The 13,704-nt window shown below is 40.7% G+C and overlaps 1 protein-coding gene across 1 annotated transcript in view; it reads left to right on the top strand.

The window, feature by feature from the left end:
• si:dkey-34e4.1 (carboxyl-terminal PDZ ligand of neuronal nitric oxide synthase protein) overlaps window positions 1–3,381 on the top strand; it is a 54,635-nt gene extending 51,254 nt beyond the window's left edge. The window contains exon 11 of the mRNA XM_063888890.1: window positions 1,333–3,381. Within this exon, the coding sequence (XP_063744960.1) occupies window positions 1,333–1,834 (502 nt within the window). The 3' untranslated portion in view covers window positions 1,835–3,381. The remainder of the gene's footprint in view (window positions 1–1,332) is intronic.
• Window positions 3,382–13,704: the final 10,323 nt, after the last annotated feature.

Here is a 13,704-nt window from a genome sequence, read left to right as displayed (position 1 = left end):
TGTGTGTGTGTGTGTGTGTGTGTGTGTGTGTGTGTGTGTGTGTGTGTGTGTGTGTGTGTGTGTGTGTGTGTGTGTGTGTGTGTGTGTGTGTGTGTGTGTGTGTGTGTGTGCGGGGCCTCATTTCCAACAGAATGACTGTAATTGTGTGTGGTTGTGGCTGCTGGTGCTTGTCGTGGATTTTCTGTGGTACATTCAGAGAGACTGCAGTGTAGCTATTTCTGGTGTGAGGAGGGGAAAGCCTGCAGCTCTTTTATCGCTTCCTTAACCCAACACTCTTTTTTTTAAATATATATATATATTCTATGGCTCCCTTTCTTCGCTCCCTCCTCTCTTTTCTCATCGGGGGAGCTGTGGGATGTAGATAAGTCCTCAGACTGCAGGAACAGCAGGAGCAGGGAGAAAGGGAGAGTTCCTGTCTTGTTTAGTAACAGCTTGCGTCACAGAACGACTCAGGTTAATGGGGTAATAATGTGATCGATGGGGGGGGGGACTGGCTGCAGGCTGAGTCTCATGCACCTGCCCTGTAGAGAGAAAGCTGTATTATTATAACGTGGACAAAAAAAGGATTTTATAGTGCTAGACCTGAATATAAATATATATAAAAATATTCAGAATCAGAGGTATTTATGTTGTATAAGTATAAATCACCTATCTGTGCTGTGATGCAGCTGGTATGCTGTTTCTGCGCTTGTGTTTTCAAAGCACTTTGTCAGGCCTAATACCAGGTTCAAAGCCTTTATGTAGGTCTATCATTTATCCATGATGGGAAAAGCTCTCACAAGCTGTTATTATGCTCTTGTATTAAATAAAAAACAATGCAAACCGCAATACTGTGGAATAAATATTGTCTTTAATTAAACCGAAAGATGTGTGGCCGTTTATCTCAGCCAAACAGTTTACAGGGAGGCTCAGAGAAAGGAAGAGCATAATGTGTGTGTTATGGTTAAAGATAAAGTGGTTTCAGGTAATTTAGCAGTCTTGACATCTTTCCCCAGGACAAAAATTAAAAGACACTTTAGGACAGACCTTTTTTAATATATCTGGTGTGGTCTGAATTATGTCAAACCGCAAGATTAAGCTATCTTTGCTTATTTGTTGTCTTTATGAACCAATAACAAAAAGATGATCCCGTAAACATCCATATTCCAAGCTTTTTTCAGAACATATGAATCTGATTTAGTGTTTGCCTCTTAAACTTATCTGCCCCATTGTTCAATGATCCTTAGCCAGCTGTGTTTCAGTGTGATCGTGCCACTGAAGCCTCTTTTATCTGAATTTATGGCATTTTGTCCGACTTCCCTAACCAAACTCCCTCTGTTCCCCATCTGGCAGATATAAACAGATGATCCCGAAACTCGACCCTCCGCCCTCCATGATCCGAAAGCGCTCCAGCAGGACTTTCTCTCCGGGCTCCGGAGAGGTCACAGGTAACGACGGGGGCCCCAGCAGCAGCAGCAGCCTCTCGTTACCCGACATCACCCCAAGCTCCCTGTCCTCCGCCGATTTCCACTCCCTCAGTAATGGCGAGAGCAGCTCCTGCTCAGCCAGCGAGGACTCGGGGGTCCGGTCCGAAACCAAGTCTCTGCTGTCACCTTTACGCGATGACGACGACTTGTTTGGGGACCGTGGGACGTTTTTAACGGCCTCCAGCGGCTGCGACGATCTCTTTTCCTCAGAGTTGTACCCTGCTGATCCCACCTCACAAGCGGACACTAACGAGCACCCACCGCCCTTCTCCTCCCCCATGAACGACACCTGCCTTCACATCAGCTTCTCCGAGGACGAGCTGCTGGAGAACAACCAGGAGGAGCCCAGCGTCCCTCAGAGGAGTTAGGAGGACCAAGACCCCTCACTTATCGACTCTTAATGCAATACTTACTGTCAGACCCTCTTCTCTTTGCACTGTGCTCCACATCAGGACCTTTAATTATTCCGTCCACTTTGACACAGTCCAAACATAGCATATTCCAGTTAATGATCATTAATCTATTGTATAAATGATTAGCCAATGGACAGATTTAGTATTTTTGTAATGAATTCTAATCTAATTTAACTTTTTAGTGACTAGAATGTGAAGCAGAATACATGTAGCAATTCTTGCACTGTTGAGGTCACACGTACGTTAGAAAGTAAGGGAACACATTTTATTTTTGCTAGTAGTCTACCTTTTAAAATGTTGTTTTGTATGATGCTTCTGCTGCGGTGCAAACTATTGTGGAAAATATTGTTTTCTGCAGATCTCAGAGTGATCAAAGTGATGTTGGGAAGAGCCTCGCCTTCTGAAAAGCACCTGACCCGACGATGGAGGTTAAAGACAGGAAACAGGAAGTCAGGATAAAGGAAAAAGAGAGGATAGAAGTAAGCAGTGAGTTCATTCATCCACATCACTTTGTGGCTGTGGGAGGTGTTTAGTTGTTATTCACAGAGTTGAGATGGTTTAGGAATGTTTTAAGCTATTTTTTTTTTTTTTTTTAGACTTGCAGGCTTTAAAGCAGGAAATAAATGCCATAAACGAATAGATTTTGTACTTGGGAGTTGTAACCCTTCAAAAGCATTTAATTTATCATATTTTAGTTGTGAGAAACAACAAAGTAGGAACGCAAACCCTCCGAAAATCATGCAGGAAAGCTTTGTATGTGTCAGTGTGGAGAGTGGGTTATTAAATGCCCCCTCACACACAATGGGAAGATAATTGGGCAATCACAGAGGACCTTGGAGAAAGACAGCTTGGCAGATAGATTTTGTCGCGCTGCCTCAATCTTAGAAATCCTGAACCACCAGCAAAATGTTTCATTAAGAGCTGTCAGGGTCAATTAAGCTGACACTGTATATACGGATATCAGTATAGAGCTACAACAATGTGTCAATAAGTCTTAATAAAGAAAATTAATCTACTGTAAGACAATTTACTCTGATTAAAGTCCGATATTAGGCACAAATGCCCCAAAATATACTGGTTTGAGCTTTTTAAATGTAAAAATTACCTGAATTTTAGGATCTTTTTATATTTTCCCTGAATATATTTAATGGATGAAGTGTTAAGTGATTGGCAGATAATGTAAGTAATCATTTTCTGCATGTATCTGGTCAACAAAGCAATTTTATTTGAATGTACATGCAAGTTGCAAGATTTTATGCAAAGTCTTTTTAGTAAATTGAGTGCCGGTCCAACCCTTAACAGGTAGAAGAAATAGTAAGTGGACAGGAGAGGAAAAACAGTGCAGGAGAGATAAGAGGGGCATGTTACGGTGCAGGTGTTAAACGCCCGGAGGCTAAGCTTTTAGCACCCAGAAACGAGGCTTTTCTCACCATCCAATGAGGCAGGAAGCTAAAACAGCAATAACACCTGGAAGAAAATAATAATAAAGAGGAATAGTGGAAGTACTTTTGCACTTGTTTTCTTTCCTGCTACAACACTGAATCCAGAGTATATTTGCAAAATCACACGCTGAGGTTTTCTGCAGGATATGGAGCAAATGTAAAGGTGTTTAAAGGGTCATTTAACTGCTTTAATTACCACTGCATATTTTTCCTGTCTTTCTTTTTTACCCCCTGCAGAGGTGAATGCACTGCAAGAAGATCAAGGGTGGGATTTTTTTATCTGCAAGGCCTTCATCTGAATTTCTTTTAGTATTCCAACAGGTGCAGTGGTGGAAAATGATAACAAGCTGCTCACAGCTGGATTCAAACCGTCGAGTAACGGTGCAAAGACAGGCCATTAAAAACAGTTTGCTTCATGTCTGCGTTCTGAATGGGAACAAGCTCTCCTCCTCTTTCCCTTTTTACTCTGCATTCATTGTCACATTTGGGTTTAAATATTCATGTATCTCCCACATGCGTAACATTGTAGAGACTTTCTGTCACTTTCTCCAAGGTGTTCTGCTCTCGAGGTGTCTTTTGAAGGCGAGCTGTTTCTCCCCGAGTGTAGAAACTCTCGCAGGTCACTGCAAGCTCCATGTGTTTAGTGGGAAGCAGTAATGAGAAACTGAAAGAGAGGAAATCCTCCAGCTCCAAGGTGTTGCAGCGCTGAGATCTCAGGAGTACAAACACCACCCGAGGCGCAGGCTACATGGGAGAATCGTTGAAGTGTGTTGTGCTTCACGCCCGCTTTCAACTTCTCCCAGTGGATCATCAATAATGCAAGATGTCCGTGCAGCTCAGGAAAGCAAAAGCGTCTTCCCTGCTTGCTTGTTCTTTCTCTCAGGAAAGACGTGGCCTGCAATACCAGCCTGCCTCTGATCTGCCATCAACCCAGATCAGAGCTCGACTCAGACATGGCTTAACATAAACGTTTGGCGTCCATTTATGCGCCTATTAATGCTGCGGAAATTTCTTCAGTCTTTGTAGCCTGTGATCAAAGCTGTGTGTGTGTGAGGCCGTTGATCACAGACACACATGGCGACCAGCGGACCAAGATCAAGATAAGACCACAGATTTTCTTCTTGCTTGTAGACGATTGCAAATTGTTAAAAAAAAAAGGCCGAGCGCTACAGGCTAATTCTGACAGAAAGAGGTACAAAAGTACAAGTTTTCTAAGACAAATATATACCATAGTTGTAGTAATATCAAAAATGTTCACATGTCTTCGCTATAACTTAGTGTGCAATGATACAACATGATACATTTAAGGAGAACAATGAGCGTTTAGAGTGGATTTAGCTAGTTCATTTAATGATTTTGAGTAATAAACTTAATCGACTCAATTTTGGTGTAATAATAAACTTTTATACATTAAAATATTCTAAGTTTAGTAGTTTTGTTGTAGTTTCTGCAAGTTTTTTAATGTTTATTTTACAGGAGCTGATTTACTGTATATGGCATAAAATGGTAAAAACCAATGTTGAAAAGTCAGATTTACAATGGATGCTTATTTTTTGAGCTACATTGAAATAAAAATGTGGTTTTCAAATCCTCTGAATAATTTGAAGCCATGAATGTGCTATAAAATTGTTGAGGAAAAGAATGATGTATACATATTTGTGTGTTTGATTTGTTGTACAGGTGATTTAAACCAAACAGAAATGCTTCAGACTGAACAGAGCTGCCCTGTCTTTCTGAGACTAGCCTCTGAATGTCATCACGGCTCTATGAGGAACACAGTCTCTCAGATATGTAAACAGTGGCGTCTGGCAGATGGAGCTAGGAATAACAGAACAGAGGAGGGACTGTGCGGCAAAAACAACACGACGGTCTGCTAGCTATATCTTCAGTGTGACATTTAGATTTGCTGACATTTATCTTCCTTTTAGAACGCGTATCTGTAGAGGTTATTAATGCAGTTATTCTTTCTCTTTTGTTAAAAAGGGGGAGACAAGTTCGTCAGTGTGGGAGCTTTAGGGGAGGCTTGCCTGGAGTCAGGCCCTGTAGGAACACAATCACATCCCGGGTTCAAACCATTTCCTTTCCACAGAAATGTTTTCCCTCTAGTCTAGTGAAGGAGAAGTAATACTGCTTTTACAGCCTGCCCAAAAAGGTCGGCCACAGTTTGAAGTCTGAAAGCCAAGAGTGTTTGCTCTAAGAGATCTTATACAACCGCGCCTTTTCCAAAAGCTAAATATACTTCAAGATGACCACACTGGAAAATAATGTTTGCTTTTGCTCTTTCTTTTAGCTAACAGGAGTTTCCCAGGGAAAGTAACACTGCTCTAATTTGTTCAGCTAGTTGAAAAGAGCTGTGCAGGAGATGTTGTTTCAGAGCTGCTTCTGATGAAGTCCAGGGACAAAGCTCAAAAGGAGGTGGGTTCAATTGTGTTATGTTTCTGTTGACTCTAAAATACCTCCACAAAGGCCAATGATGCATTATTGTTCTTCCCTAGTTTTGTAGTTGTTTTCGGTCTTCACTGTGTTCATAGCTTTAAGTCTTAACGATTTTACAAAGAAGATAAGTTGTATTTTGGTCCTCATTGCAGTTAAAAAAAACGTGGCAATCATGCATTTTTAAGAGTCTAGAACCATTGTTTTAGATTATTCCGACAACACATGTAATGAATGCAGCACAAATGCTATCTTGTAATGTGTACGTAAGTGAAAGGAAAATAATGCTGCCGCTTTATTCCGATTCACTGTAATGTGTTCCTCTTCAGCCCAATATACACCATTCAAAAACATAACTTTTTATTTCTTACATACAATTATTTTTACTGTTGAATCAATAGTGCAAAAACATTTTTGGAAACATTTGCTTTCTTGCAGAGTTAGATCGGAAGTTTATACATTTCTCCAATTAAGATTGGTCAGTTTTAACACCTGCACCTGGCCAAAAAATAGTCCAGAACATAACCCCACCGTTAAGCCACAATGTGCCATTATTCCATCCATCAATACGGTTATGATTCAGGTCTGTTTTCAGCCGGACTACTCTCTTGATTCTTCTTGAACTTAATGTAGTGTTGAGATCAAGTCAAATGTATCTTTGTATTTATAGAAACAGCCTTGGTCTGCATCGTTCGAGTAAGGGTGGTATTTTTGGTAAAAAATTAAGCAAACCAGAAAACAACAAAGATATTGTGTATCATCTCATCCTACTCTCCTAGAAAACATATTAGCATTTTCCCCCAAATATTCTATAACCCATGATATGTGCTCAACTTTAACAGCTCTGATACAGATAATGCATGTTCAGAAAATACAGAGCAACAGCAATGAACACCCAGTCACATGTGAGTCTCGGCGATGCAGAGAAAATGACTGTTCTTAAGTTGTTTGAATAACAATGTAAACATCCTTTTGTTGAAAGCCAAACATCCAGCAGGAACGTCAGGGTAATGACAATTGATGATTTTGCACAGAAAGTAAGGAAAATGGGTTTACAGCACAATATGATCTCTGGCAGCTCCGACTTAACACTCTGGATCTGCTGCAGGCGACTGGCAGCTTCTCACCAGGGATCGGAGGGGGAGGAGCGAGGAAAATAACGGCATGTTACTTACGGAGGAGCTAACACGGGTCGGAGGTTTGGCACCATTTGGTATTTGTGGGATGTGGTGCATAATACTAACGTGTTAATATTTCTGATAAGCACATTGTTCAACTGTGATTATTTTGTGTTTTTACAACCTTTAAACCTACACCAGGGAGCTAGATGATTATGTGAGATGAATATTTTAAGTAAACATGGTCATTTGCTTTATGATAGAACACTATAAATAGATATTTTACTCAACAGCAACCAACATTTACTTTGCTCATGTTACGGTCCTCGTGTGACACTCCAGTACACACAGTTTGTAGGTCACATGACACACACGTCCTTGACTTTGTACGTTTTTACCAATATTACTTTGTAGACACACTGTTTTAAGTTAAAACTCTAAATGATAAAGCAGCATGCTGTTGTTCACAATGTTCACTTTGGTTTAGCATTTCTGGATTTGTATTTTTGCTTGAATGACTGGAATAATTCCATCTGATTAGACATGCTTTGCTTTCTAAAGGACGTCCCACAGCAGTGCCCCTCTGAATGTGGTGGTGGGCTGGGTGTCATTTTTCATAACATTTCTACCTGTTTGCCTCAGTTCTTCTGGCTTATTTGCTTTTGGTTAAACATTGAAGTCTTGTAGTTAGACCACCCAAGCATAATATACATTTGTGCTGCACCTCCCAAAAAGTCCTTGGCCTAATTCATTTCCAGAATGTGGCTTATTTGACTTGGAGATGTCATTTGTCTGATCACAAATTAGTTTTATTTTATGCTGTTTTTGCCCCTAGCTTCCATGGCAGCATCTCTGCAGCCAGGCATTTTTCCTGTGAAATTAAATGCCCTTTTCACTAAGGATCACCTAGTTGGTCATTCCTGTTTATTTATTTTAATTTTCCATGAGAACATTTTGAAATATTGAACCCAGTCTTGGTAAAATACACTGCCTGGCCAAAAAAAAGGTCACACACTCTAATATTTCGTTGCATCACCTTTAGCTTTGATTATGGCACGCATTCGCTGTGGCATTGTTTCCACAAGCTTCTGCAATGTTACAACATTTATTTCTGTCTTGCTTTAATTTTTCGCCAAGATCTTGTATTGATGACGGGAGATTCGAACCATTGTGCAAAGTCTTCTACAGCACATCAATCGGGTTCAGGTCTGGACTCTGTGGTAGCCAATCCATGTGTGAAAATTATGTCTCATGCTCCCTGAACCACTCTTTCACAATTGGAGCCCGATGGATCCTGGCATTGCCATCTTTGAACATGCCCGTGCCATCAGGGAAGGAAAACTCCATTGATGGAACAACCTGGTCCTTCAGTATATTCAGGGAGTCAGCTGACCTCATTCTTTGGGCACGTTGCTGAACCTAGACCAGACCAAATGCAGCAACCCCAGATCATAGCACTGCCCCTACAGGCTTGTGACCTTTTTTTTGGCCGGGCAGTGTAGTTTACCACAAACTAAAATTGCGATTGTCTGAAAGCAAAATCAACCTTTTACAGCACATTAAAATGCACCAAAAATCATTGTTTTAGTTTAAAGGAGATCATTTGTCAGCATTGTGTTTACAGAATGTTTGCTCTGCCTCCAAGCGGCCAAAAATGCTGTTTTCGGATTATTAAGCTGCACTTATCAGGCTTAACTATCAGGCATAAATAAATAATATACCCTTAATGGTCCCATAGAGAGGAAATTTACATTCAGCATTTGACCCATCCTATTGTTAGGAGCAGTGGGCTGCCATATGCACGGCGCCCGGGGAGCAGTGTAGGGAACAGGGCCTCGCTCAGTGACACCTCGGTAGTTCTGTCTTTTTTGGACTTGAACCGGCGACCTTCCAGGTCCCAAGCCAAGTCTCTATGGACTTTGCCACCACTGCCTGTAAATAAGTGATTAAACAGTGAACATGAGTATAATAATATATTAAATAAAAGCTTAATTATTGCTGGCATTAGATGTGGCTTCATTCAGCATTGTTTCCCCATCAATTCGGTGTACACAAATAGCAAACAATGACTTTTTAATAGTCAATGTCTTTCTTTGCTTTGACACTCACAATTGGGTCAAACTGTAAATGGTTGTTGACTGAATTTATCCATAAGTCATTTCTCATCCTCTTACAGCCCACAGGCACAATTCTAGCTTACCTTGCTCCATTTCCCTCAGCTTTCCTTTGGCCTCCTGTCTCCCTGCTTCAGCATTGTGACTCTGTTTTACATGTTTGCCATGGTTGTAATGTGTTACAGCGACTTCTTCTCATGGTTAGCAACACGTCAATATCTTCTAGAGGAGCATCCCGCTTGCATATTTCCCAGCAGTGAACAATCACTTCATTAATATCCTCCTTCTCTTTCTGTGTGTGACCTTGCCTTTAATCTGCCATCTGGACAAAATGCTGAGCAAGGCCTTCACACAAGTGGACAGAGAGAGAAGTACTCACTGCGATGAGAAAATATATATTTATAAACTGCTTCACTTGCACTCACCGGCTTATCCTATCTTCAAGCGCTGCTTTGCCTTCAAAATAAAAAAGGATTTTATTTGATAATCCTTTGTTTGAGAGACTTTAAGTTTGTGTCAAAGTCTTAGCTTGAACTGTGATTTTTTTTGGTTCATGTTTTGCAACAAATTAGTCAAGAATTATAGAAGATGGTAAAAGAAAAGCTTACATGCAGTCCTTTAGTAAAAGGAGCAACAGTACAATGTGAAAAATACTGTGTTAAAAGTCCTGAAAATCTTGCTTAAGCAAAAGTACATAAGCATTAAAATATAATTAAAGCACCAAAACGTAAAAGTGATCCTTATGCAGAAAAGCCCATTTCAGAAACATACATATGATAGTATTTGATTAAAATCAGTAACTTGCTGTAGCTTGTAAAGGTGGGGTTTACTGTATTTGTATTAAACCAGCTTATCCAACAGTATTATAACTAATATAATTAGTTGATTTATATTTATATAAGCAAACCTCTTGATACACTTGACCCAGCTGAGGAGCTGTGGTTGGCCTTTGTTTTATGCAGAACCTTTTGATGGTAAAAGTTTGTTCATGCAGTGAAAAGCAAAGTTCATCCATCCAAGAGTGCTACGTTTACATTTCTCACAAAAACCTCATGAGGGTCCACTAATGCATTTGCAAGTCCTCCCAGGGCCTAGAAATACACGCAAATACATAAAAGGCTGTGACAAAGATCTCAAAACAAATGACTTTTAGACAGAGGTGAATGATACAACAGATTGAGGCACAAAGAGGTAACAATTACCATCCCAGTTTAACATGGAGGCAAACTCACAGGGATTTGAGCTTTTGCAGACCATTTACATGCACAAAAACCAATATAACACACTACAGGAGAGGGAAACCCGAGAAGCATAATAGGGCCCCTTTTAGATCGTTTAAAAAATAATACTTCGTAATTGATTTTAGATGGTTAATTGGTGCTTTGACTTCAGCAAATTATCTAAAAACTTCTTCCACCAATGTAAGTATTTAGCTGGCAGTTACAAGTTAGATCAGAGAGTTGAAATCCATCACATGCATCTTCACTTTCCGGAAAGACCCCTACCCACCACGGAACAACATGACAGGACTGTACACGCTGAGCGATGTGGTGTGTTGGAAGTTTGCAGGTTCAAGTCATCTTTATTACATTATACTAAAGCATGACTCAGCATTTTCTGCTGTTTCCTCTGCCTGTCTGTTCATTAGATGAGATGCCTGTCACCTCTGATCAGACCCCATGTGCCTGCTTTTTAATTTGTGTGCCTGCCTGACAGTAATAACAGCGCCGGCACACAGCGACGCCCGCTCACTCAGCTGTGCTGCTTCAGCTCTCTGCAAAGCTGATACCTTTTCACACGCCATTTATTTTATCACATCCCAAAGAGAGATCCGATTGAACTGCAGCAGCAGGGGAATCCTGGAAAGAAGCGACAAATACAAACAAAGCTGCTGGTTTCTCTGGAATTTACTCAAGCTGTAGCTTTCCAGGCTCCCTGTCACTCCTGGATGTCTTATGATTGTGTTGACTTTAAATATTGTCTTTCAATCAGTAGTAGCTGTAGTCTTTAGCCGCAAAATTTAGAGTTAGAGTTTAATATAATTGTTTTCATTAAATGATCAATTCACGAGCAATATTATACTTTTTGTTGCTGTTTTATCTGCTAATGTCATGCAAATTCTCCTGAGTTAAAAATGCACACGATATGTAGTAGTGTTCACTTTCTAACAGTAAAAATTTCACTAAAACTTTTTAAATACTATTTGTCCCTGATTTATAACATGGGATGTATGTTTTGTATCTTTGCTGTTAAGAATTTCATATATACATAAAAATAGCAATGCATTTTGAGGACTCATTCTGCTCATTTTCAGCTTCATATCTGTATTCAGTGTTAGAGATACTGAATACAGATATGAAGCTGAAAATGAGCACAATGGGACATGTCTCTATGCTTTAATGTTCAAAAAGCTCTTTATTTTTCTCATACTGCCTGTGCTGCAGCACCTCTTTTCACCCTCTGTCTGAAACCAGAGCCCAGTCTGCTGTGATTGGTTAGCTGCCGGCTCTGTTGTGATTGGTCAACCGCTAGGAGAAGCCTATCACGTACAATGTGTTGGAGGGCTAGCCAATAGGAGCGCAAGTGTTACATAGTGATGTCACTATGTTATGAAAGTAAAAATATTTTAATATTAGGTTTTATAATATATACAATTCTCATTATCTATCATTTCAAATTGCTTCTATTCATTATCTCCCTCACCTTTCAAATATATTCCTCAGCTCTCCTACCAGCAAAGAAACTTTTTTTTTAGACTCCCTGAAGAATATATAATGACCGTACCCCACCCTACCTGCGGTCACACTTGTTTAAATGAATTTGTCCCTTTATGGAGATGAATCAGATTAGCCTAGTGACAAATTGATTGGAGCGATGCTGAAGCAGCATGTGCACCTCTCTCTGGAGGGACACGCAGTGGGAAAACATCCCGTCTCATTTGCAGCATCAATCTCACAACTGTCACAAATAAAAGTGTGTGTACGCAAGGACACACACTTTTATTCTTCATGCCATAAACACATGAGCCAAGGAGCATTGATTTATCTGTTTCCCTAAAACTGATTTAATGTCTTTTAATCTGCCTCTGTTTTTTTTTATAGGGTGCGGTGACTATCATTGAAGTAACTTTGTCATGTTGCTAGGCAGCAGCCACACAAATGCCCTATTATTCACCATCAGCACATCAAACTGCATATCAGAAAATAATACTCTCTTGTTGTTTTAAAGCGTTGGTCTTGAAAGCTGCAGCTGTCATCAGGCTCATTCAAATGCATGACTTTGATTGGACTGCGGCCTCTCTATGACCCTACAGTCTTTCCTCCGGTCTACTTTCTCTCTTTTTATTTAGTTTTATTCTCATTTTGACTCAGATTGGTATTCTGCTCCCATTTCTGTGTATTTAGTCTGCTCTTCTCCTAATACAGTGCATCTTTTTGTTTCTTTTCACCTCTTCTCCCTTTTGACCCCCACCTTCTGTCATAATTAACATTACATACTGCAACAGCGTTCTGTATGCTTCACCTGCATACATCCTCAATAATATACAATATGTCCAAAACTCCGCTGCCCGCATGCTCACCTCCACCTGGCGCTCCGACCACATCACCCCTATCCTCCACGACCTCCACTGGCTCCCCATCAAACACCGGATTGACCTCAAAATATTACTTCTCACCTACAAAGCCATCAACAACCTCGCCCCCACCCTACCTCTGTGACCTCATCCAGCAACACACCCCTACCCGTCGCCTCAGGTCTGCTGATGCTAATCTTCTACAGATCATAAGGACAAACCTCCGGACCTGGGGTGACAGGGCCTTCGCTGCAGCCTCCCCCTCCCTCTGGAACTCCCTCCCCAGTCACATCCGAAAGGCTCTCGAATCCTTCAAAACATCTCCCATTTATTCATTCTAGCATCCAAACACTATTCATCAGCCCCCTTTTTAGTCTTTGATGGAACATGTTTATACTTTCTGCAGTCTTCAAATCGAACAGGAACTTGTTCTACCACTTTGGAGATTATTCTCCTACTACTTTTTCCTTTTATTGTTTCTTTTTCCTCCACATATTAGTTTCATTTTCCTCCATAATGGTGCCTTGAATGCATCTCACTCACACCTGTCTGCATGTCCCACCTGGGGTTTCTTCGTTAGATTAGGCGGTAATTGACGGAGGCAGATGTAACCTGAAAGGCAGAACATGAAGACTAAAACTGTTTACTCTAATCGACTCACTGGTGCAGCTGCTAGTCACACACACATCATGATATGTTATTGTAGCGGGGTTCTATTTCATACCTCCACAAACACAGGCATAGTCGGAGAAGTAGTGATGTTATTTTATTTTGCCGGTCTCCCAAAGTGAAAACTAAATGAAAATAGTGTAAAAAGACTGGAAACATAAATAGTTTACCATGTAACACAAATATTCACAACAAATGGAGTTCCTCAATAACTCTGACATACAATAACTCTCAAAACAACTCTCACTGGGTCTTACAGGTGCTACCTGCTCTGTAGCTTCCCCAGACTGACCCCCCATCCCAGGCCAAAACAGCCCCTTTTAACTGTATAGCCCCTCCCACTGGGCTTAACTTTCACATACCACCAATAGATTCATCTCGCAAGCGCGCGAGAATTCACTACTTAAACGGAAGAAATGGTGCGCCCCGTCTTGCCAGCCACTCTTGCCGGAAAAGGAGACGGTGGTGCATATGC

Source organism: Eleginops maclovinus, chromosome 8 (assembly GCF_036324505.1).
Source record: "Eleginops maclovinus isolate JMC-PN-2008 ecotype Puerto Natales chromosome 8, JC_Emac_rtc_rv5, whole genome shotgun sequence".
In the NCBI taxonomy this organism is placed as follows: Eukaryota; Metazoa; Chordata; class Actinopteri; order Perciformes; family Eleginopidae; genus Eleginops; species Eleginops maclovinus.
Note: the sequence above shows the minus strand (reverse complement) of the source record. Positions and strands in the feature narration are given on the sequence as shown.